At 46.3% G+C, this 25,446-nt stretch overlaps 1 protein-coding gene across 9 annotated transcripts in view; it reads right to left on the reverse strand.

The window, feature by feature from the left end:
* Positions 1-5,034: 5,034 nt before the first annotated feature.
* Positions 5,035-25,446, reverse strand: part of ELOVL5 (ELOVL fatty acid elongase 5) — a 70,935-nt gene continuing 50,523 nt past the window's right edge. For all 9 annotated transcript variants that reach the window (XM_057554440.1, XM_057554437.1, XM_057554439.1 and 6 more), the window contains 5 exons: positions 13,230-13,307; positions 12,250-12,421; positions 10,451-10,575; positions 8,163-8,297; positions 5,035-6,899 (listed from right to left, as the gene is read on the reverse strand). In XM_057554440.1, coding sequence (XP_057410423.1) covers positions 6,756-6,899; positions 8,163-8,297; positions 10,451-10,575; positions 12,250-12,421; positions 13,230-13,307 — 654 coding nt within the window. In that variant the 3' untranslated portion in view covers positions 5,035-6,755. The remainder of the gene's footprint in view (positions 6,900-8,162; positions 8,298-10,450; positions 10,576-12,249; positions 12,422-13,229; positions 13,308-25,446) is intronic.

Raw genomic sequence — 25,446 nt, forward strand, 5'->3', positions numbered from 1 at the left:
TAAATCAACTATACTTTGATTTAAAAAGTGGAAAAAAATACAACAAACTAGTGAATATAACGAAAAAAGAAGCAGACTCACAGATACAGAGAACTAGTGGTTCTCAGTGTGTGTGTGGGGCAATATAGGAGTAGGGGGGCTAAGAGGTACAAACTATTAGGTATAAATGGAAAGTTACCTTTAAAAATTGTATAAAAAAAATCAAAAAAAGAAATTTGAAAAAAAAAAAAAAAAAGAAATTTGAGTTCCCTTACCAAAAGCTAGTATTAACTGAGCTTCAACCAAGGATAACCTAGTGGAAATAATTTGTGTTGAGCAACAGAATTTAAAATCTGATGAAAAATTGATGAATGTGCAAGATTTCCTCGTTTCCTTACCTATTTGGTCTTTCATCCTTGATAATAAATAGGTGGCTGTTACTGTAAAGCCCTGTGCCAAACACCCCGATATCTCATCTCTGCCTTTAACCTCAGCCATCTCAGTCACACACCCACAGCGCTCTTCACAGTTGAGGAAACTGAGGTTCCGGAAAGTGAGGTGACTTGTTTGCGATCCCACAGTCAATAGCAAAGCCTTTATTCTAACATGTACTTGGTGCTGGACCACTTCCAGCAGACAGGAGCACTGCTTGCGGCCTAAGACACTGTGCCTGTATCCCATCACACCCAGTTCTAAAATAAGGATGGGATTCAGGACCTAGCTTGGGGCCATCACTTTCCTCTTCTGGAGCCCTGAGGAAAGCTAGACTTGGATCCCCTCTGCTCCCTTGTGTGGGCATGGCCTGACTTTGGGCTTTGGTCTTAAAATACATTTTACCAGGGGGGCTGGCTCTGCGTGAGCGGCACTGCACGGTGAGCAGGCAGGCGGGGTTTGGTCACCCCAAGTCACGTGGCCTTACAAAGGACGGACCACCTCGGCACTTCACGAGGGGGCACAGGAGACACGAGGTTGCTGGAGCCTGGTGTTGATGGTTTGCTACAAATAGGTAGCTGTTTCATTGGGAAGATTGTCAAGGGGAAGGCACACAACCTGCTAGAAAGTGCTAGCTTGGTTGAAACATTGTGAAATTCATCCATCAAGGGAAATCCACATCTACACCCATTATTTGAATAAAGAATGCCAGTAGTAATATGTATTGATATAATCACTTAAGAATTTTTTGTTTACACGCCAACATGGAATCCTACCCACAATCCATACCCTTGGGTGCCCCAAGTTTGGTTTGGAGGAATTTTCAGAAGGGCTGAGGCCCCTTTGAGTCTGCCCCATCTGATAAATGACTCCCATCAGTTTATAACTAAGACACGAGAGCCAATTCTTGTTGCCGTCACCCTTGGAGAAGAGGAGGAGGTCATCTGGGCAGGAGGCATAGCTACAGATGATTCTTTCAAGGCTAATTACTAGGAAGGAAGGAAGGAAGGAAGGAAGGAAGGAAGGCGTAATTCCAGAGAAAGAGCCCTGGGAACTCTGAGCAACATTCTGCACACTTGATCAATAGGAATACCCAAATTACACCCTCTTTCCACTTTACCTCTTGTTTTAAAAATAAGCAGTTTCTCCCACACACCCAACAGTTCAGTGAAATGTGTTGTGTCTCACTGTCCCAGCCTTCTACTCGTTTGCTGTATTTGTTTTCTGAACTTGGAATGCTGTCTCCCCGGCAACCTTCAGCCGCCACCTATTGAAATCCAAGTCATCTTTGAAGGCTCAGATTGAAGGAGCTCTCCTTAATCACATTGCTAGAAGAATTCTCTCTCCCTGGACTCTTACGATTTGTGTCAATCTCACGCTCTCACCACAAACCACCCTGTGTGGGAGTCATCTGTGTGTATGTTTGATGCCAGTCTAACAAAGGCTCCTTTGGGGACTGCAGTCTTTTCTCATGGATCCCTGTTTGCCCAATACACCTAACTCAGTCCTCTGCACCAGGCGCTCTCCCAGTGAACCAGGTGGTCAACACAAAAAACATATACGGGCAACAGAGGGGATGGTGAGCACCCTTCAGGAGAGTCTGAATGATCTGAGAAAGGGGACTGCCACTGACCACCATGATTGGCTCTCGGCCACCACTGCATCGCCAGTTACTGGGTCCTACTCTGCCTGTTCCTACAACTTCTGCCCCGGAGCCCAAGCTGTCTTCCACAAGCTGGGTGTAAACTATAGCAAAAGTCAGCCTGGGAACTTTCTCGCTTTGGGTGAGTGCCATAAATATGTTGGAAAGGAGAGAAAATGAAGCTTATAAAAATGTCAAGGACGACAAAGATGAGTTTTAAATCTATGTCTGGAATGAGACAGTGGCTGGTGATGCAATGCTATGAAAGCAGAAAGCGAACTAAGGCAACCACTATTTTGCTGCCATCTTCTCCATCAAAGACAATATTCTCCAAATTAATATTGAAGAGAAGCTGCTTAGTATTTAAATCTCAAACTGACGTGGGGATAGTGGGAGACACCTGTTTAAAATCGCTTCACATGAAATGCACTGTGTCTGCGGGTGGAATCGCAAAACTACTGTCAGGGATCTGGAGGAATAATGCACCAGACCAGAAACTGATGAACCTGTCCTATTTTCCCAAGAGGAAATAAAGCAGATTCCAGAAATTCTGAAACTCTGACAAAATCTGGAATAATATAGTCATACACGTTTTGACTCCCAACAATTGCTGGTTTCATTTCAACTCACGCATTCATTTATTTAGGCTGCGTTGGGTCTTCATTGCTGCGTGCGGGCTTTCTCTAGTTGCGGCGAGTGGGGTCTACTCATTGCAGTGGCTTCTCTTGTTGCGGAGCACGGGCTCTAGGTGCGCAGGCTTCAGTAGTTGTGGCTCGCGGGCTTTAGAGCGCAGGCTCTGTAGTTGTGGTGCACGGGCTTAGTTGCTCCGCGGCATGTGGGATCTTCTCGGACCAGGGCTCGAACCTGTGTCCCCTACATTGGCAGGCGGATTCTTAACCACTGCGCCACCAGGGAAGCCCCTTCTTTTCAACTCTTGATTTAACAGAGTATCCTACCCAAGTAACTTCCTCTCCTTTTTGATAGGATTGTTAGAGCAACTAATCAAGGAAGTAACAGTAAAACAATAGCTGCTCCTTTAAAGGGACCAGCTAGGCGGACTGAGGTAGCAGCTAACACTGAGTTCACACTGTGCTCTTTGTGGTTCCAAGAGCTTTGTATACATTAATCTATTTGATCCTCATAATGACCCTGTAATGTAGGTACCAACATTATTCCCGTTTGACAGATGGGAACACTGAGGCAAAGTTAAAGCAACTTGCCTAAAGATCATACAGATAGGATTCCAACCAGGCAATGTGGCCCCCAAGCTGCGCTTCCCACATTAGGCTACACTGCCTTTCCTAAAAATGGCAAGGCTGCTCAAGAGGGGAAGTTGGAATCCTCCCTTTTCCATATGGGTGTGTGAACTTGCCCTTCCACTTCCGTACAGGAGAGAGCAAAGGGTGGGAACACGTCTGGCCTTGCTCAGCCCTCTTACCCACTCACCTCTCTGAGGGGAGGAGGGCGTCTTTTTGGTTGCCAGGATTGGGAGATACTACTGAGCAGGTAAGGTCATCAGGGCAGAACCTGACACTGCAAGGGAGCTTGTCGTCGAAGGTGGGTAAATTCCAGGACTGACATTCAAAATATTTTAATAATCAGTTAATCACCAGACCAACAGACCGGGGGCAGCCAAAAACCACTGGTGTGCCAGTGCCGACCGTGGTACGTCAACAGGGTCCGCAACCAGGGTATTCACAGAGCCCTACTGCGGTCTTCGTATCACCGATCAGTCTTCTCAGTGACAGATGAGCTATTCTGGTTTCCACCAGTCTGGTTTTTTTTTTTTTTTTTTTTTAATTTATTTATTTATTTATTCATTTTTGGCTGTGTTGGGTCTTCATTTCTGTGCGAGGGCTTCCTCTAGTTGTGGCAAGCGGGGGCCACTCTTCATCGCGGTGCGCGGGCCTCTCACTGCCGTGGCCTCTCTTGTTGCGGAGCACAGGCTCCAGATGCGCAGGCTCAGTAGTTGTGGCTCACGGGCCCAGTTGCTCCGCGGCATGTGGGATTTTCCCAGACCAGGGCTCGAACCCGTGTCCCCTGCATTGGCAGGCAGATTCTCAACCACTGCGCCACCAGGGAAGCCCCACCAGTCTGGTTTTTTGACATCTTTTCAATTTGTTCTGGACCCAGAGGGGAAGGACAAGGATATGAATAATCATCACCACCAAACCCCAAAGTCCTCTGCATTTTTCAGATGATATCCCTAATACTAAATTCAGTTTCTGATGATAGTTTTAAGGTCATATTGACAAACCAGAACACACTCAAAAGCCAGGGTCATGCCTGCACTGGGGACTCTGTGGTACGAAGTGGAGGGAAGGAAGAGGGGCTGTCCGTATCCTCATTTCCATCGTGGATGTGGACGGACCTGGTAAGTCCGAATGGGGGAGGCTTGCGGGGGCAGGGCCTGGGACGTGAAATGGTCTTTGGCAAAGAATGTGACACAGGTGGGCCCTCATTACTCTAGAGTAGGGGTCAGGGAACTATGGCCACAGGCCTTCGGTTTTGCAAATAAAGTTCTACTGGAACACAGCCATGCCCACCCACTTACGTATTACCTGTGACTGCTTTGGAGCTCTATACCAAAGGCAGCTAAACAGTGCGGACACAGACAGTGTGGACTGCAAAGCCTAAAATATGTACTATCTGGCTCTTTACAGAAAGAATGTGCAGACCTCTGGTCTAGATCTAGGAAAGTAACTCTAATAGCCTGGGGTAGGGAGGGAGGAAGGAAAAAGGAGTGGACTTCGAGCTGGGGCCTTTAGTGGGCAAACTGGGAAAGGCTTAGAGGAAGGAATTGGGGTTCAGCCACCACCATGTCTTACGATGTGGGGATCCCTCCTCCTGAGGCTGAGCCACAATATAACCTTCCAAACTGAATTATTTATATCTATTTGGGTGAGTTCCTAGATGGTGAAGAAAGCGGATTTTTCTCCAGTCATTCAGAATTAGCAGCATATAAACAATGTAAAACTAAGCACAGGTAATCAAAAACATTTTAATGATTAATGTTTAGACATTATTTAACATTGTGGGTATATCCAGATGAGCTAAAGCACACTTTGACAGCACACTATTGAATGTTATACTTTCTGTATTGAAATATGTAAAGACATTCGCAAACTAGTACCTAGGAAGACATACATTTACAAATATACACATTCTAGATTTGATAAGGTAAATGTAAACAGATGCTGTGACTCCTTCCAAACAGAAATCCCACAAGACTAATTAAGAGAACCAACTGGCTCCCTGTAATATGAATGTGCAAAATTAAAGCATGATAAACTGATATTTACATAAATATCAAACCAACAATTCGTTCACACATTGTCAATGACCTTCTCAGATGTGTCATGAGTGGTTCAGTGAATGTTTTTTTCCTCCAACGGAGAAGGTATTCAGAGGCTAAATTCCAACACTTTAAAATGACACACACAACAGTCCTTATCTGTTTGACCACTGCCTCTAGGGTATGAGACATGAGTTTATGATAAGCAGTCTTATTTTTAAACAAGTATTTCTAAACAAATCTTTAGATTTGAAGGATAAAAAAATTACAGGTGCTATTAGATTTACATTAAACAAACCATCTCTATCCAATTCCCCAGTTCTCTCATGCTGCAGCTATCTGTTTAATTTTACCTTAAATTTTTCTAAGGTCCTTTCCCCACCTTTAATTCATTTTGGTAAGCTAGGCACATTTTCAAAGGAAGTTTACGTCAAAACAAATAGTACAGAAATCAACCCAAATTTGGACCCTGGCAACCAGTTCCCCACTGCTCATCTATGGGACTCTGTCAAATGGTAAACATTTAATCATCTCTCTTGAAAAGTATAAATCTTCTCTCACAGGTGGAAAGCAAAATGGGCTTTGTTTCCTGTATAAAAACACTTAGCACTTCTGAAATTTAAAACGGCCTACTCATCCTACACACTTCCTAAAATCCTGAAGACAAAGAATATATATTTTAAGTTTCATCAAGACTGCTTTAGAACCCCCCCTCCCTTTTTACATTATTAATAGTGGCACTCAAAATAAAAAAATAAGATCTGTTAAAAAGTTAAACTGACTGTTCCACTAGATTTGAACCTGCCTGATTTAAAGCCAATATTACAAAACTGAAGGTGCCGATTTCACATGTACAAGTCACTTGAAACTGTGTCACACGATAGTTTCATAAATCATGGTCTTTGATTTTTCTGAACAGAGCTATTAGAAATGAATAAAAACCTGAAACATACCCTAATTTAAACTAATACGCTTTGGGCCCTGTTTTTTAACTTTTAAGGCATGTGTGTTTCTCTACTGTAACACCATTATACAAATTTACAATCACATGCATGATCTACAGTTAAAAAAAAAAAAGTGTGGATTACAGTGTTATTAAATTGTGAATCACAATTCAGCACCTATCATGTTATAACTAATAAGGCAACAGCAGTGTCGTGTACTACAACAACACGCCCTCCACAGTCTAGCGCAGGGGTCGGTGAGAGCCCAGAAATGTTAAAAATCTTATGCCTACTTGGGTAATCTGTCTACATTTTCTAGGGGTTTGGAACTGATGGAAGAGGTCCTACGTGAGTCACACTATTGTAGGCCGACTAGTTACAGCAGCTGTTAACGAGCATTGGGCACAATCCATTTGTGCTTACAATCAGACGACGTGGCTCAGAGGCTGTCAACCCTCGGGCCTCAGTCCTTACGCTGCTTCCTCGGCTTCACATTGTTTTCCAGGGAAGAAAAGCTGCTGGTGTGGCCGTTCACGGCCGTCACGGAGCCGTTCTGGTGGTCCTTCTGGTGTTCTCTCCTCCGGGAGGCCCCCTTCTTGTTGTAGGTCTGCAAGGCATAAGGGCAGATGGGAACCACGGCGGAGGCCCAGCTGCATCCCTAACGTTAGCGCCTTTGGGGACCAGTGCTATCATATCAAGAAGCAACGTCTGTGGTCAAGCGACCAGGAAAATGTTTTTTTTGCCACTGGTTTCAATCACTCTTCCATTTTTTGAGGCTCAGCCTGGGTAAGTTCAGTGAGTCACAGGCTCACTGTATCAATGTGATTTGAGAGTCGGACAGAAAACACAATTTACACTTCACTCAGCTCTGCCCTTCCACGCTCCCACTGCGGTACCTTCTGTCACTCACATCCTCTGCCTTCAAAACTGCCTCATGACTTCAGCAACTATTTCGGCCCTTTATGTACAAAGTGCTCTGCCACGAGGGCAGTCAAAACAGGTGTGGCTTCAGCTTCGTCGGGCCCTATCCTTTAACCTCCCTCATACCTGGTGACTGCCCCAAAGTGTAGCATGAACCACCAGCCCGGCAAGATGTGAACGCAACTCAAAGCCCCCACCCCAGGAGTGTCTGGGGAAAGGTGTCTGTCTGCATGGGGCGCAGGGAGGGGCAAACATGCTGCTCTGCCCCCTCCCCCCCGGGGGGGGGGAGGGATGCCCAATGTGACCCGGCTTTACTCCCTCTGTCCTTGCTCCTCACCACCCACTGTATGCCTGCCCAGAACCAGGCCCTGCTCATGGAGCACGAACACACGAGCCCCAGGGGTGACGGGACACAGGGGAGCCAACAGTGGCCACAAAAGGTCAGGCTCCCCTGTAGGTAATCTGCCCTAAACAGACCCTTCCAGGACCAAAAACCTGCATCACATCAGGCACTTGGGAACGACCCGCACCCCCAAACCTGAGCAGCAGGGAGAGAAAGTGTAAGAAAACCAGGACGAGAGGCTGAGTTCTGTCTATAGCTGGGGTCTGTGATGGAAATCTCTTCAGACATTTAATTAAGCCCCAAAGTTTAGGGCAGTGGGGCTGAGGGACATGGGATTGAGACTCACCTATGGCGGGTCTGCAGTGGCCACGAGGGAAGCGGTACGGGGCCTGCCGGACAGCTCTGCTTTCCCACAGGGACCCCGAGCCTCCCTCATCGAAGACCTGGAACTCCGGAGGCCTGGACAGACTTCAGTACCTCCTCCTACATTGGCAGTGACCCCCACCCCAGCCCCACCAAGGCAGGGGCTCCCCATTAAAGGAACGAATGAGGGCCTATGGCTGCAAGGACCCCAAATCTCAACCGCCACAGAAGAGTGAGATTTACCTGAATATAGAAGTTTGTGAAGAGGGCAATCAGAGAAATCATGTATCCGATCTGGAAATACAACCAACCAAGAGGGAAGGCGCACGGCCAGATGACCCCGCAGCTGGTCTGGATGATGGTCAGCACAAACTGTAGCTGGTGGGGGAGGAGACACAGCTGAGCACGTGGCCACGGCCCAGGGTCAAGGCATCCGCCAGATGGGCGCTCTACCCCGCACCCCCAAGCTGGGGAAGGAACACTTATTAACCTTTCTGTAGGTACAGAGGTCATTTCAAAAACACGGTGCATGTGCTAAACGTACCCAAACTCGTTATACGTCTGCATGGGTCCTATGTGTACACTCCTGCCCTTCCAACTACTGAAACCATCTTCTCTAAAGCTTGGGGAACAGCCAGCAACACTGCGTTGCATATTTGGAAGTTGCTGAGGGTAGATTTCACAACAGATACATATATCAAATCATAATGTTGTACACCTTAAACTTACACAATACTGTATGTGAATTATATCTCAATGAAGCTGGAGGGAAAAATGGAAAACATGTTTAAAAAACCTAATACACACACACACATACACACACACTTCAGGAATACAGTATAGGAGATGCAAGAGTTTTGTTTTTTGTTTTCTTTGTAAAGGAAGGATGGGTGTCGGGTGTATGTTTAGAGGGACCAGGGACCTCACCGCAGGACGTGCAATCCCACGGAACACTTTCCCCATCCTTATCCGTGGACCTTCTGGGTTTGGTGAAGGCTGAGGCTGGCAGACAGACTTATACTCTGATTGGCATACAATGCTAATTCCCTAGATTATTTCTGACAAGTCAATCTTGAGAAGCAGGGCAAGGGCCTGGGGAAATGGGGAGAAGGGGCTAAGATAAGGCATGGTTGCTGCTTACTTTAAGGAGTAACAGCGGAGGGCAGGGCTCTGCCCACTGGATTTCGGGCCCACCTTTCAGTGCTTCTATGTAGGGAACTGTTTTTTGTTTTTGTTTGTTTCCTTTTTTAAGGTTAAATATTCTAGACTGAGAAGAAACTGTAAGTGGTGCGTAGAATAAATCTAGGCGAACTGGGTGCAATCTTCTACCTCAAAGGGCAGAGCCTAATGGGAGACCAACTCTCCAGGCTGTTCTAAATTCTGTTTCTGCAGCGCCATGCTGCGTGGAGCAAATCGATCTCTGCGTCACTTCTCAAGTGTAACAGGGAGGCTGAAGAACAATTATCCTTCCTCACAGGTGGGTAAGGAGAAAATTAACAAGGACTGTCCAGCCGCTGGCAAAGAGATGATAACGAAACGCCAAACACATAAGCAGCTCAGAAGGTCTCCTCAGATTTTTTTTTCCCAGAAGGTTATCTTTCAATATCGAAAAATTGCAATTGGCTTGGAGGGATCTGAATCAGCTTGGTTTCCATAGAAAAAAATGTACCAATAAGGCAAGGCCAGGGCCAAGGGTTTAATATCTAATATCGACAGGTTAGCTAGCTCTGGCCTATTGCCATGTCCTCATCTATAAAATAGGGGTAATAACACAAAATCAGGCTAGTGGGACAATCCATGTAAAACTGCTTACTTGACATGAGAGCCTGGCACGTAGTAAACTCAACAAATGTCAGGATTTTAACGTGAGTAGTAACAGTGTTAATAATTAGTTTATGAAAGAAATCAGGAAGGGAAAGGAATAGGATGTATAATATACTGACAGCTGAGGAAAGCTTTAAAAAGGACGGTGGGAAATAACCACCAAGTGCGAACAGCTGCTGGGTGGCCCTGGCACGTGGGCCCAGGAAGGGGGCTGTCACCTGAGGCACAACAGTGCCATCCTCACCACCACACAGGCTGAGAGGTGGCCCGGTACCTGCATCCTTGCTGCCTAATAAGGTAGCACCCTGGGCTCATGCTCCTCTCAGCAAATCCTGGAAACACAGATACACAGATTTCACCTTGAATTTGGGTTCTAATTAGAAAACATGTGCACACACATATGCTCTGTGCACAAACTCAGAACAAATGGCTGAACTTGAAGTCAGAGAGTTAAGATTTAGTCCTTGTTCCGCAATCCAACTAGTTGCACGCTCACAGGCACGGTCTCTCCATCGACTGAAATGAACACGATTCCCTGCTCTGCCCACTTCAAGGAGTTTAACTGGACCCAGAGAGAGAGGATGGGAAAGCCACATCTTAGGTGCTAGTAAACAACAATGAAGCCAGGAGGGCAGCAAGAGCACCCCAGGAAGAGCTCGGTGTTCTCCAGGTGGCAAGTCCCGGGGCAAAGAGGCCACGTCACTCACCAGCTGCCCCTGCGTGATGTACTTCTTCCACCAGAGGTACGGCCTCATGGAAGGGACGGACGACAGACCGTAGTACGAGTACATGAGGACGTGGATGAAGCTGTTAAGTGTGGCACCAAAATAAGCTGCAGGAACAGAGGGAATTGGGGAGGAGGATGCCTCAATGTCTTATATGTAATAGGTCACAAATAAAATCCAAGATTCTTTTTAAATCAAAAAAAAAAAAAGTGTTTTTGAACGGGGGCTAGCAGACACGGCGACAGCAATCTAGCACTGCACGGGCATGCAATCAGAATTCAATTTCCACCCGGGGAAGGCAGTCGTCATGATGCTTTAAGCCCAGGGTCTGTTGCAGCTACCAGGTGGGCATCCAGCACAGGAGTCAGGAGACCACCTGCCCTACTCTGGCACCTAAAGGTTTTGCTGCCAGGCCCCCAGTGACTCCCAGAGGCAGCTGCCCAAGTGCCTCTGATTGCTGCGTTGAAGACGTGGGGAAGACAGCCGATGGGCAGTACGTTCAAAGCTGGCTGTCTCTACGCATTTGCTGAGGTCTGGAGAGGCCTTTGAAATCACCTCCTAATTATTCCCCAGGACTGCAGTGCGGAGGCCATATTCTTATCAATAATAGAGTCCAGAGCCTCATTCCTTAGAGATGAGAGACCCATTATTTACGTCTTAATTTATAATTTCCAGTAGGACCAGCAGGTCTTTTTTCAGACTCTCCGCCCTCTGCCCCCACAGTAAGCAATCAAGCAAAGCTACCAGCATTCCCCCTTGTGCGGTCAGACACACCAGGCTGGGCTATGATAGTAACTGGTTGCGTGACCTTGGACAAGTCACGTCCATTCTCTGGTTGTTTCTCATCGGCCAGGTGGGGCTGGTGATGATCTGTCATCCTGTGGGATCTTTGACATTTAAGGTCCTCTTCTAATGTGGGGAGGTGCCGTTTCTATTAGAAAGTTAAGTCAGGTAACCCATGGCCATGAGGTGTGAGCTCTACCAACCCTTCTTTTGTCTCAGGGTTCTCCCAAACTGGAAGGGGCTGTACTTGGAAAGTCCTTTCTGGTTCTAAAATCCTCTATGTGAATCCTGGTGGGCCAAGTTAATCAAGGGTGGTGCTATCCTGGGGAAAAACATGTGAATAGACTCAAGGGGTCCTGATCAAATCTGTTGGTGATGGATGACAGGAATTTTGACTGGGACATGTTAGAACTCCTGGGCTGAAACTGACGGGGACAACTTAAATCCCTGGAAATTATAGGACACTTCAGACTACAAGTGGTCCACATCTTTCTTAGAGGATTTACTTCAAATGTTGGCGCTTGTCACAGAAGCTGCTCAGCTAAACACGCTTCAGGAAGGCGAGGGTCACTATATCAGAGTATGTGCAGACTCCCTGAGGCACTACAGCTAAAGCTTGTTCTCCGGTGCCCACTCCATGGTGTGATTCCATCTTCCTGGTCTGTCCCTGTCAGTCAAACATCTTCCAAATTATAGGGAAAACAAGGATCAGGAACAATCTGGAATAGAGAACTCTGTCCTGATTTCTTCATGTGCCCCAGGCTGGGAATCTGGTCTTTCCCTCATCCTGCCAAATCAGCACAGGATGTGCACCAAACTAGAAAAAGGTTCTGTCAGCTTGCTGAGTGCACAGGCCCCGCAGACTATCGTTAAAGGCAACCTGGACACCACGTTCAAAGGCTTGACCTAGATATCTACAGAAACAACACCTTTTCTCAAAGCCTTAGTTTCAACTCAGCCTTTCCGCTCACACCTGTCCCCAAAGATGCCAGACTCACAGTGGCCACAGGGGACCCAGTTCATCACGAACCACCAGATGTTGAGCATGGAGGCGTGGTGGTACACGTGCAGGACTGTGACCTGGTGGTTGTTCTTGCGCAGGATGAAGAAGAAGGTGTCCATGAACTCAATGAGCTTGGAGAAGTAGTACCACCAGAGCACACGGACGATCTAGGAGGAAGGGGCCGTCAGCGTCTTCCGGGTTCTGCGCTCAACCCCAGGATCCCTCCGCACCGTGCCCGCCCCCCGCCCCCACCGACTGGCCCCGCCAAAGCCAGTCACTCTGCAGTGCCTTTAACCAGAACACCGGGGGCTGGGCGGGGGGCTGCGGGGAGTGAAGGCAGGGAAAGCTCTCAAAGGTCCACCAACCCCTTTCATGACTCTAACAGATCCCTGCAGGCCGCCTGTTCCCTCTGGAAGGAGCCTACAGAGCCATCGGAGGAAGAAAACCACATGAAAGGCACTTCTGCTTTCAGGGGCTGGCGTGGGGCAGGTGACAGACACGAGGCAGAGGAAGAAAGGAATCAGGGTATCCAGTGCCAGGTTCTGCCCAATTAAACGTGCCACACGGGGTCTCTAAGGAAATGACTGCCACGCTGAGGGTAGACTGCAGCGTTTTGTTAAAACAAAACCCAAAAAACACGCCAGAGTGGAAGCTGGAATCGACAGACCACACTCAGAGGCCACTTAGAGGAATGATTAAAACACTTAAGACATCCTTCCGATCCTGTTTATATAAACAGAGCACAAATACTGATAAATGCATGCACATTTTTTCCCCTGGAAGCTGTTAACAGGACTTACCTTTTGCAGAGAGGGAGATTTTAGTTTCCATTCTATACTTTTCATGCTGCTTAAGTTTTCATACCATGTGCACATACTGCTTTTAAAGTTCTTTAAAAAATGTCCACAGGGATTATCTGGACAGCCATCTTGTCTTTTGAACAATTTAGTTATAAAAAAAAAAAAAAGACAATACCTTCATGTCTGCTTCTCCTCTACTGCGTGTGCCCTGACAGAAGAAGTTGTACTGGCCTTCCCATACTCCCGTCACTAACTGGAAAAAAAAAGAAAAAGGGAAAAAGCTAATCACCAACAAAATAAGAACCAGGAAAAGCCCTATTCAATTGAAGTTCATTAATTTGAGAATCTGTGCAGACTGACCTTGAGCTGTGCTGAGGCAAGTTTGGTCTGGGCAAAAAACCATAATGACAAGGGATTGTGAACCAAGGGGGGTTTAAATGACTAGGGACTCAATTTCACAAGGGGCAGGCCCTGCTTTGCCAGGCTGCCTCTCTCCAGAACCCTCAGTTTCCCTGGGCCCGTCACAGGCACCTCGCCAATTCCGAGGCCCAAGCGATCCAATCATGGGCTTGGGTCCTGCCCTGCCGCGGCCTCAGGGGAAACCACAGGCTTTCTGAAACCTGAGTGTGTAGGACCAGAATCACCTCAAGGGCACAGTGAAAGGCAGACTGCTGGGGAGTGTTTCTGGTCTGGTAGGTCTGGGGTGGGGCCCAAGAATTCCTATTTCTAGCAGGTTCCCAGGTGATCCTGATGCTGGTCTGGAGCCCCCCTGCTGCAAGCCTGGGGCCACCGAGTCCAGCCTGAGCCTCCTCACTGTGTTCCGTTGCCGTGTCATCTCCGGATCCATGAATGAGACCTCTGCGAACTGAGGAACCGTGCGCATGCCTCGGAACTCACCTGCAGCAGAGTAGGCACCGTGGTGGCACAGCGAGGACCCCGGACTTGGGGTGCAGAGCTGCAGGGTCGCCAGTTCTCCATGAGGGCCTCAGCTGCCTCACCCACACATGAGGATGACGCCCGGCTAGGGGGAGACCTAAGGACCTGCTCCAGCGGCCCAGAGGGAAGGTGTGATTTGACTACCCTGTGTGTGTCCACTATGTTCCAGCCGGACAGACACCCACGAGCTGCGCCTTTCTCCACGGAGACCGCAGCTCACCCCCTCCTCCTGAAGCCTCGGCGTCCTCAGCTGTTCCCGGTGGCTCTCCCTCTGGTGGTCAAGTGGGGCCATGGGAGGAGAAACCTCAGGTGGTCTGTCTTGTCGTGCTTGAGCTCATCTGGGGAGCCAACACGAGGAACCGGCCACTGGGCCCCCAAGTGTGGTTCTCAACGTGTTTCCCAGTCCAGCTGCGCCAGCATCACGTTGGGAACTCAAGAGACATGCAAATACCTGAGCCCTGCCTGGAGCTTCAGAGCCAAAACCCTAGAGAATCCAGTCCTGTGGCTTATAGAGTGTGGCCCCGATGCAGCAGCAGCAGTATCACCCAGGAGTCAGCTAGAAATATGAAATCTCAGGCCCAACCTCAGACCCACTGAATCAGAAATTTCTGGGTGTGAAGCTCCGCGGTGTGAAATCAGGTTGTTCCACAGGTGATTTCTGGTGCAGCTGATGTTTGAGAACTGTTAAGCTGTGGCCCCCATTCCAGCTGCAGGACAGGCTCACCGGGGGGGCTTTTAAAAATTGCTGATGCCTGGCCTCCCCCAGACCATTCAACCAGAAGCTTGCAAGGCAATTCCAGTGTGAAACCAGGAGTGGGAACCACTGGTTTCATGCTACCTGATTCATGTAAGAAATGGTTCACCCACCAGTGCTGCACGAAAGATGTAACCGAGACACTGCACGAAAGATGTAACCGAGACACAGGACTTTAGAACCTCGCACTGACCACCTTCCCCCACACTGCCCTCCAACAGAGTTCGGCTGCACACAGATGCCCTCAGGGAACATCAGCTGATCACAAGGGTCTGAAGACAAAGGGTTAAACTTCCACCCTCAGAGACAAGAGCCAGCACACTCAACACCCTGCTTCAATCTGGTTTTCCTTCTACTAACTTCTTTAAGAGCTAACATGGTTTTTGCGGCCAAAGACCAGCCCATCATTTTATGATGAAAAGAACCCAGGATTAGGGGCAGAAGTACCAGGGCTAGTTAGCAACCTGGGGCACGCCAGCTAATTCCCTTAGGCCTTGGTCATGCTTTACTGTAAGCAGATGAGGCTGGATTAAATTATTTCCAAAGGTTCTGTTTTAATTTTCTACAGTTACTAAGTTAAGATTTTTTTGAAAACAGACCACACATAAACTACACTATACTATCTTTGAAAAACCAGACCCATAGGTAATTTATTGGAAGGTATATTATCTTTCTGGTCTTCCCCTTATCTAAAGTCATGCCAGTTAAGCACACCGCATATGGACCTATCAGAAGTCCCAACAATCAAGATACAAAGCCTGAGTCTAAAGTGGACTGCGTGTGTGTGCGTGTGTGCCCGCGCTGGGGTGGAAACCTGAGGGAAGAGAGGTGTCGTCTTGGCACAGTGTTCTTTGCTGCCCTTCCTTCTACCCCATGAGGGAGCTGATAAATTTTCTTCTGTGGCTGGAGGGTACAGAGAAAGAACTTTTTGGAACTCCACTGGGTTAAAGGATGGAGATAAAGAAGCCTAGATCACAGGTGTGAGCCTCTCCCAGGTGAGATACAGTCTCCAAGTGCAAAATCTGTTTCCCTTGTAGAAAGTCCCACCCCTTGAGCCCAGCTGGATGTTTCATGATTCCATGTTTCTGGTCACAGGAGCAACTAGGAGAGACAGTGTGAATACTTCAAAGCAAACTCATCACCACTTCTAGGCATCCCCTCTAAGCACATCTGCTTTTGCCCCTTGGCAGTAAAAAAGGGGAAACAACTTTCAAAAACACCAGAAGAGAATGTAAAATCTTTGTTCACAGAAGGCTTTCCTTAAAAACAGAAACTTGTAGTTCTTTTACATCACCAATGGGAGGGAGGGAGCACAAAAAATACTATGAAACAGCAAACCGTGCCTGTTCCTTTATTTATAAAAACAGATGGCAGCTCTTCAGGCCTCATTTTCTTCACTCTTCAAACAGGATAAAAATAATACTCTGGCCTGTTCAGGCTGCCGTGAGAAGTTAACAAGATGTGTGTAATGCTTATCTCACCCAACCTGGTATAGAGGATAAGCACAGCAACGGTTAGAAATGACCATTACTTTATCCTTTTCAACTGCAGTGCTCTCTGCACCCATGGACCTCCATCTCCAGCTCTCAAAATCTTATTCATCCTTCAAAGGTCACCTAAAATTTTATTGTTTTTCATGATTGCTCCCTTGAGCACTCCAGCTGAAGCCAGTCCCCTGCCTCTGAGCCTAGGTGCCATGACTTACACCTATTTGCTTACGTGCTCCTTTAAGACCCGTCACTGGCTCTGTCTGAAGCTCCTCTGTAAGCTCTCAGAGGCTACGGCTGCATATCTGCGTCCACAGAATTCATCACGGGGGTGGGGGGAGATGGAACGGGGACTCGTACATAAGAGATGCTGAACAAATATTTGCTCAATAACAACAAACGAAGTGTTCAAGGTGCTGCTTCTTGCCCCTTAAATCTAGGCCCAATGTTTTACTTGCAGGGGGAAAGAAAAAGTTTCTGTTCACAAGACGAAAACCAGTCCTCATCAAATGTCATACTGGTGACATGGAGTTTAATTCTTAAATATCCTTGGCTTCAAAAGGGATAGGATATTTGACACATGAGGATCAAGCACCCGAGTTCAAGTTTATTCACCTAAGCTTCTCAGCCACGCTCCGTACAAGTGGCCAGTATCAGGGTCCCGCTCTCTCCATTCCCGTCAGAAGAAAACGGCATGTCTGAGTAACAGAGCCCGGAGGCTCTCAGCCGAGGCCTGGCCTTCCCTCCAGCCTGAGAGGAGCGCCTCAGAGGAGACAGTGCTCTCAGCCGAGGCCTGGCTTCCCTCCAGCCTGAGAGGAGCGCCTCAGAGGAGACAGTGCTCTCGCCAGGCCTGGCTTCCCTCCAGGAGCTGCTCTGGGCCATCCCTGGAAATTCATCACACTGCAGCCCCAGGGAGGGCCCAGGACGTGGGACCAAAGGGGAGGCACTGGAAGTGAGGGCAGGGCTCTACCCTGACTTCTGGAAGTCACCCCGAGAGGGCAGGTCTGTGCTCCAATGGAAAAGCAGGCCACAGCGAGCAGCTGGCCACCACCTCCCCAGCTCCTGATGCCACCGGCCACTCCAAGAGCAACCGACGGAGCACTAAGTACCCTACACCTGGCTCTTCCCCAGTAACCGAGACACACACAGCACCGCTGTGAACCACCACTCCTTCTCCGGAGTAAAGCAAACTTCAATTAGGCCATGGGCGTGTGCAGAGCTATAATTAAAGCCTAGCTAGAAGCTTCCTTCTCTCCTTACGAGACAAATTCAATAACCAAAAGTGGTTTCGTGCATCTTTTCATTTAAAGAAGACAACTTAGGTGAATATCACAGCTGGGTCTGGGTGATGCAGTTCACGGAGTGATTCATCTCTAGTTGATTGTCTAGGTGAGAGTTGACTTTTCTCATCTAACACCACAATTTAACCACAAATGTATACCCTATAGCATGATAACCACTTCCATGGCACTTTCTGTAATGCCACCAAAGCATCTCAAGAAACAAGATCATTTGAAACACTTTAAGCAGAAAAATGTCATCCTGTGTGGCCCTGATCAGTCACTCACCCCAACAACCCAAGAGCAGTAAGGCGACCCCTTTCCAAAAGGGGCTAATGGATTTAGTGATGCGGGTTTGATGAGCTGTGTGGTTACTTCCCCCTAAGCAGAAATGGAATGAAAGGTAACGGGAACAGACACTATGCATGTTGAAATTCAACCATCCCAGGACCCGAGGGACTTTGCTAAAATAAGCAACACCACCAAAAGTGTGTGAGGTTGACATTCTTCCCAGATTTGACTGTTCCTGTGGGCATCTACTACAAGTGTGTACTTTTTTAGATCCGGTACAAGTTCATGTTTTTATTAAGGAAACAGAGACGAGTAGTGATATGGCTGGTCCGAAGTCACACAGCTTCTCGGTGGCACTGCTGGGACCAGCACCTAGGAATCCTGACTCTCGGTCCAAATGCAATCTCTAACAGCACTTCCAAGCTCCTCTGACCTTCTTTGTCTGTTTTTGTGTCTTTAATAAGAACACAACGAAGATACTCTATTCATGAAGAATTCTATGGAAAAGCAGACCTTGCGCTGCATCTTTATCTTCAGCAGATGTTTGGTTTCAAATGAACCATCAGCTACTCCCAAACTAAAAGTACCTCTTTCTCCCAGGTTTAGCTGGCCAATACTGGCAGTGCCATTATGGAACAGGGTCAAGTCAAAGCATGTGGTTTTGAATTTCAAATCTTTCCTGTCCAGAACAGAAGGATGCCCATTAAGATAATTTCATACCCGTGACCTCTAAAAGCGTTTTCTTCCACTGAGGCCCAGGAACCCGTTGGGTTACAGCCGACTGCAAGACTCTTGGTTACGTCATAAGGACAGGCTCTGTACACTAGAGAAGGCTTCAGAACAAAGCACAAAGAAACAGCTTGTCCTCAGCCCAGCCTGACACAGGTATGTCTGGCATTCTTCCCTCAACCCTGGGCCCTGTCCACTCACGCTAGCAGTCCTTTTCTCTCACTATTCAGCCTCCTGAGAGGTGGTTTCTGGTAAGTTGCTTCCACGTACCCCACAAGAAACACTCATTCTATATTTTATGGGACTGGCTGGGAGAGAAAACCCAAGCTGAGGCTCAGTGTTCTGAGGCAGTGACGCACAATGGCCTGAAGCACAGACTCGAATCCCAGGTCCACCTGGGGCTTTGCCTCTGCAGAAAGGGGACAGTGGCAGTGTGACGAGCAGTGAGTGAAGCCAGTACCTGGCATAAGGCAGGCACTATATATATATGTCTTTGCTATGACTCTACACGAATGTCTGCTCTTTCTGCCCCAGCGCTTGAAGCCTCGTGACTATGTCTGCACTGCTGCTGCTCCGACTGTATACAGAAGCCCCACCACAGCATCCTCTGCATACTTTAAAGAGAGACCTCCAGCTTACCTACTGACTCCTGCTTTACAAACTGAGTCTGCTTTAGTGGAGGATTTGTAGACCGGTTCCTTGTTACACCAGCTGTAAGGCTCAGTTACCCAGGTCTGTAGGGTCAGTTTAGAGGAGTCAGGCCTTGGCTCTGGACCAAAGCCAAAGCTTCCTCTCTACTGGAAGGCATCCCTTCCCTGTGCCCCGGGAGTACGGCTGAGGGGAAGGCTGTCTGTCAGAAGGCTGAATCCTTCTCTCCATCCGCCCACTGCAGGCACTCCCTCAGGGCAGTGCCAGGTAAATGGACAGGCAGGTAACTGAGACGCTGCTTCTCCCTGACAGAAGCTTCTTTCTGAGCAAGGAGTTTCAGTGGTAAGGGAACTGTGAGTGAGAAGTGTTTTAGGCAATAGCTGGGCCTTTCCTATAAGTATTCATCTCACCAGAGTTTCAACCTCTGTTCAACGGGGAAAGGCAGAATAGTACTAAATGTCTTTTTCAAAGTATTTTGGGGAACAAAATCATTTCTAAATAAAAGTCAGTAATTACTTGCCAGGTCTTTTAAGTGTTTTTCCAAATCCTATTTTTTTCCACAATAACGTATCTATTTTAAGAAAGCCTGAAGGGAAAGAAAAACAAGACCGTTTAGGATATAATGTCTCCAGAGCAACTGCTCTGCAGCTCTATCGAGGACCTTCAAAGCCAGAGCTGGGGAGGCAGTGCCGTCGGGGGCCTGGGGAGACGTGCTGACAGCACGGACGCCACAATTACAGAGGGGGCGGAAAGCACAAGCAACACACCCTCCCCATCAAATGCTCAACTTCTCTCATCCTCCGCAAAAAGCAGCATCGGAAATCTTCAAGAGAAGATTCAAAGAAAAAAACCACTGACGTCTGGTCCTGGCAACGCAGCAAACTGCGCGAAAGCTGAACCACCTCCCCCCTGTTAACACAAGGCAGAAATGCTACATGAAACACCAAAAAAACCCCAACACCGGGCTTCCCTGGTGGCGCAGTGGTTGAGAATCCGCCTGCCAATGCAGGGGACACGGGTTCGAGCCCTGGTCTGGGAAAATCCCACATGCCGCGGAGCAACTAGGCCCGTGAGCCACAATCACTGAGCCTGCGCGTCTGGAGCCTGTGCTCCGCAACAAGAGAGGCCGCGATAGTGAGAGGCCCGCGCACCGCGATGAAGAGTGGCCCCCCCCTTGCCACGACTAGAGAAAGCCCTCGCACAGAAACGAAGACCCAACACAGCCAAAAATAAATAAATAAATAAATAAATAAAAACTCCAACACCACTAATGCCTAACTGTAAGGTGAAGCTTCCCCTAAAAAAATAAGTCAGAAAAGAGGAAGTGAGCTTACATTCCAGTTCTTTTAAAAATTTCTTTTATTTGGGGCAGACACTTTTACCTGAGATGACCCCAGCAATACTAGCTTGGGATGCTTACACGGGACACCCAACAAACTGTCCTGCTTTTGTTTTTAAAAAAGGTAAAGAAATTTAACATAGGGTCTTCCCTGGCGGTCCAGTGGTTAAGACTCTGTGCTTCCAATGCAGGGGGCGCGGGTTCGATCCCTGGTCGGGAAATTAAGATCCCACATGCTGTGCAGTGTGGCCAAAAAAAAAAAAAAAAAATTAACGTTGATATAATAATTATTCCCAGAGGCATGACCTCACAGATATAGCTGAAAGAAAAATTTTTAAAGGATATTTTCAAATAGCAATACAGCAAATGGTTAAGTTTGATATCACAGTTGTATCTAAGTAGGAAAAAAAACAATGTTTCCATGTTATGAAGTGAAAAAAAGAACAAGCAGTGAATTTTTAGAAATAAAAGATGTATAGTAACTGAAACTAAAAATGGCTGAAAGAGCAGATGAGACACAACTGAAAATATGAGTGAATTAGAGGAATGCAGGAGAGAAATAAAGATGCAAAAAATACGAGAATACATAGGGGTGAGAATGTCCAACACACGTCTACTACGAGCTCCAGCCAGAGCTGGTGAAGGAGGAGAAAGCATCGAGGATATGATGCCTGACGACTTTCCCAAATTAAGAAACACAGATCTTCTCAGCTTGGATGTGCACAATCCTGAGTGAGATAAATAAAAGTGGATTACTACCTAGGCACACTCTGTTTCATTCTTAAACAATTTTAGAAATATCTGGAAAGAAAAAGATTACCTACAAAATGAACAAAACTGGGAGTGCGGCAGACTTCTCTGAAATAAATCTGCAAAGTGCTGGGGGAAAATAACTGCTAATTTAGAATTCTACGCCCTGCTAAAATACTATTCAAGCATAAAGTCACATAAATGATGCTCAAACAGAGACTGAGTTTACCCTTCTCAGAAAAGGAACTACTTCAGAAGAAAACTGAACCTCAAAGGAAAGAATGGATTTCACAGATGAACAGCGTGCAAAGAAAATCAGTAAGCGCAGACTGTAATGATGACTGTTTAGGACCTCATAAAGAGGTGGAATGAAACACTTGCCAACAATAACATGGAAGATGGGGGATCAGAGCCCAGATCTTCTACGGTCCTTGTATTGTTCAGGAGTAGAAACAGTAATTCACTTTAGACTTTATTAAGTCAAGGGTGCATGTTAAAAACTTATAGGTAATTACTAAATAATAGAATTAGAATAACTTTTAAATCAATAAAATGAAAAAAAAAATTCAAAAGAAAGCAGGAAAGGAATAAAAAAAGAGCAAAGAAAACATACACACACACACACACACACACACACAAAGGTGATAGAAATTATTCCAAAATAATGATTATACTAAATGAAAATGTATTAAAATTTCCCCACTAAAAGACAAGAGAGTGTCAAGATTCAGTCATTAACTCCTAAGTGTATACCTGGCCTAAATAAATAAATAAATCACATTTGCACACAGGGACATGTCCAACGACATTCAATGCAACATTGTTTTTGTTTGTTTGGGGAGGAAGGTTTCTGATCAAGAAAAAAACTTACTTTTTAATTCCTTCTTAACTGCAAAAGCCTTTTACCTCAAATGCCAGCATATACATTTATTTCTAGCTAGTAAAGCACATGAGAATTGCTGCTTTGGAGAATAATTAGGAAAATAATACAATTTTGTTTCTGTAATACATTAAAAAAATGCAAAATGCAAAACAAGAGTGAAGTTTCTGCAAAGGAGAAAGATAGTGTTGGGAGATAATTCTCCAAGGATCTCAATGCAAAATTGTTACATTGGAAATAATGTTCATGTCCATCCAAAGAAAAATGGATAAAATGGCATAATAAACTCTAACACTGAAATAATACAGAGAAGTTAAAACTAATGAAATGAAATCCATAAGATTCAACATATATTCTCAAAATATAATGCTGACTGAAAAAAGCTATTTGATAAAGAGTATAAACTGTACACCATTTATGTAAGTTAAAAAAATTGTCTCAGAATATTCTGTTAAGTTGTCACATATACATACATGTTTAGTAAAAGTATAAAAACATATCCAGAAAAGAAACGAACTTCAGAAGAAAGTTAAATCTGTGAAGGGGCTGTGCTTTAGATGCATTTTTGTCATGTTTTCCTTTTTAAACAAAAAATTCAAACCAGTAATGTCAATATGTTAGGTGCATAGATAAATATAATATTTCTATGATTTTATTTTCCATATTCTGAAGTAGTTTTGGACTTACAATTTTAAGTAAAAATTGCAAAGGGAAAGAAAAAAGTTTTGAATCTATGCCAATTCAGATCACCTATCGAGTTAGCTATCAATCATTCTCTAAAATTACATTTTAAATGTAATTTCTGAATGTTTGATTCATTTCACTGAATTTTCTCACACTACTTCACAACACACAGTTCTAACTGCAAGGGAATAAACAAACACTCAAAATAATCTTGTTTGTAATCTGTGATTTATCTTTGTTAAATAAAGTAAAACGTCATTCTGGCATTTGCTTTTTTATGTCTTAATGCTGAAGCCATGCTAACAAGGGGACGGAAAAGATGTGGAAGGAACATTGTAACTACAGCCAGTGAGGTGCGTGAGAGAGACGCAAGGCTGGAGGCACTGTGGGCACCCCCGGGGGCACCGTGATGGGAGAGAAGGCGTCAGGCTCCTCGGGACCACGGGGATGCAGGAGAGGCTGGGATCACTGCTCTAAAGCCAAGCCCTCTCAAGATGTCACAGAGGAACTGACCTTGAGAAGGGTCCTCAGAAGCGAGACGGGGACTGTCAAACCGAGGCAGGCTTAGGTTTGAAGGAAGTGGAGTTTCTAGGGGGGCAGAGACACAAAGAAAGGAAGAATCTGGTCTTGGGGGTTTGAGTGGATGGGGCACTGGGGCAGGCTGCTAAGGAGGGCAGCCAGCCGTTCTCTCCATTCAAGTTCAAGGTTGACGTGCTGTGCGTGCTGACCCTGCTTCCTGCTGCTACTGCTGAGCCCCGCGATCCCTGCACGGGGATGCTCCCCTCCGGACCGTGACAAACCAAGCAATTGGACCCTCCCTGCTTTGCTGACGAGAGGCCAGAGGCCAGGAGCAGGATGGATATACCAAAAAAGTTCCAGGTCAGGACAGAGCAGCCCCCTGAGTGTCTGACATGTTAACTAAGGAGTTATACTACTGGGTGAGCCAGGGGAAACCTGAGTCCAGCCCAGGTACACCCTGCACAATGAGGGAAAAGCCACAATCTGGCATCTGGTGGGTGGGGATTCTCAATCTTGGGGACAAAGGGAAAGATGTGTGGATACACTGTCTGAAAACACAGTGGGGCTTCCATTCAGATGAAACATGCCCTGGACCTGGGAGGTCGGTGGGGAGGGGGTGAGGTGGGCTGGAGGAGTAGGGGTGTGGGTAGAACGGCACACAAGATTTTTATGTTTGCTATGAGGACACAGGTTTACAAAGCTAAGTGAGTAATGCAAACTAAGTTGTTTCTCTTCTATAACTTGACATTTTATTTGAGCCTTTACCACTGACTGTGATCTTAGACAACACCTAATTTAATAAATGAAAAAATGCTTGCCATGAAGTCCTCTACTCCTAATCTAAAACATACCACTTTCAAACATACTTCTATTCAGGGATTATGACCTCTTTCCCAGAAATAAACACCAAGTTCATGAGGCAATCAGAAGTAAAGCCACGTCTCTCTTTCTAATTTTCTTTCTACCAAGTGCAGAAGCTATGACCAAGTTCCTTCTATATCTTAAAACTCAGTTTCACAGTTATAAGACAGTCATTTGGTTACTTTTCTTCTAGTCATTTTAAAACTTCGTGACTCCTCTCTAATTTCCTTTTTTTTTAAAAAAAAATTATTTATTTATTTGTTTTTGGCTGTGTTGGGTCTTCGTTTCTATGAGAGGGCTTTCTCTAGTTGCGGCAAGCGGGGGCCACTCTTCATCGCGGTGCGCAGGCCTCTCACTATCGCAGCCTCTCTTGTTGCGGAGCACAGGCTCCAGACGCGCAGGCTCAGTAGTTGTGGCTCACGGGCCCAGTTGCTCCGCGGCATGTGGGATCTTCCCAGACCAGGGCTCGAACCCCTGTCCCCTGCATTGGCAGGCAGACTCTCAACCACTGCGCCACCAGGGAAGCCCTCTAATTTCCTTTTTATCTCTCTCTTTCAAGATTTCTCTTCTCTCCTTGCAACAGTTAATTTTCTTTATATTGACCTAGAACTTTGCCAAGGCAGCTGAGAATTCATACCACAGGATTAAACAAACAAAAATATCAATGGCTACATATTTATTTTTAAGATTCTTTACAGACCCAAATATGTAGATAAGCAGGAGGGTAAATAAAGACTAATCGTTGTGACCATGCCGACGGTGTGACCACAGGCAATGGCTCCAACTCTTGGGATGTTTCCCTGAAATGAGGGCCCAGCTGGGCTCCACGGCCCGCTCAGTTTGTTCTGCTGTAAAACGCCATGACCGCCCCCTGTTTCAGTATTCATTGGACTATAAATGCTAAGCAGAAAAAAGAGGAAAAACCAGTAGCTAAAATGAAATTCAAAACTTGACAAAAGATACGTTATAAGGGTATTCCTGAGGGGTTTAATGTAAGTACAGGGAAAAAAAAAGTCAGACAAAATCCAAAAGAAATATCATCTAATGTGGGTACTAGGGTTTATTTTCAACTCGGGAATATCTGATCTGGGCCTATTTTTATAAACTTGGTTTAATTTAAGGATTATTGCCCCCTTATCCATTACTTCTCTATGTACTCTACATTGTGGGTTAAGCACGTTACTTTCCTCCTCTGTCTATTTCCTGAATCTCTCTATTCAGGGCTTTGACACTG

Source organism: Balaenoptera acutorostrata, chromosome 10 (assembly GCF_949987535.1).
Source record: "Balaenoptera acutorostrata chromosome 10, mBalAcu1.1, whole genome shotgun sequence".
Lineage (NCBI taxonomy): Eukaryota > Metazoa > Chordata > Mammalia > Artiodactyla > Balaenopteridae > Balaenoptera > Balaenoptera acutorostrata.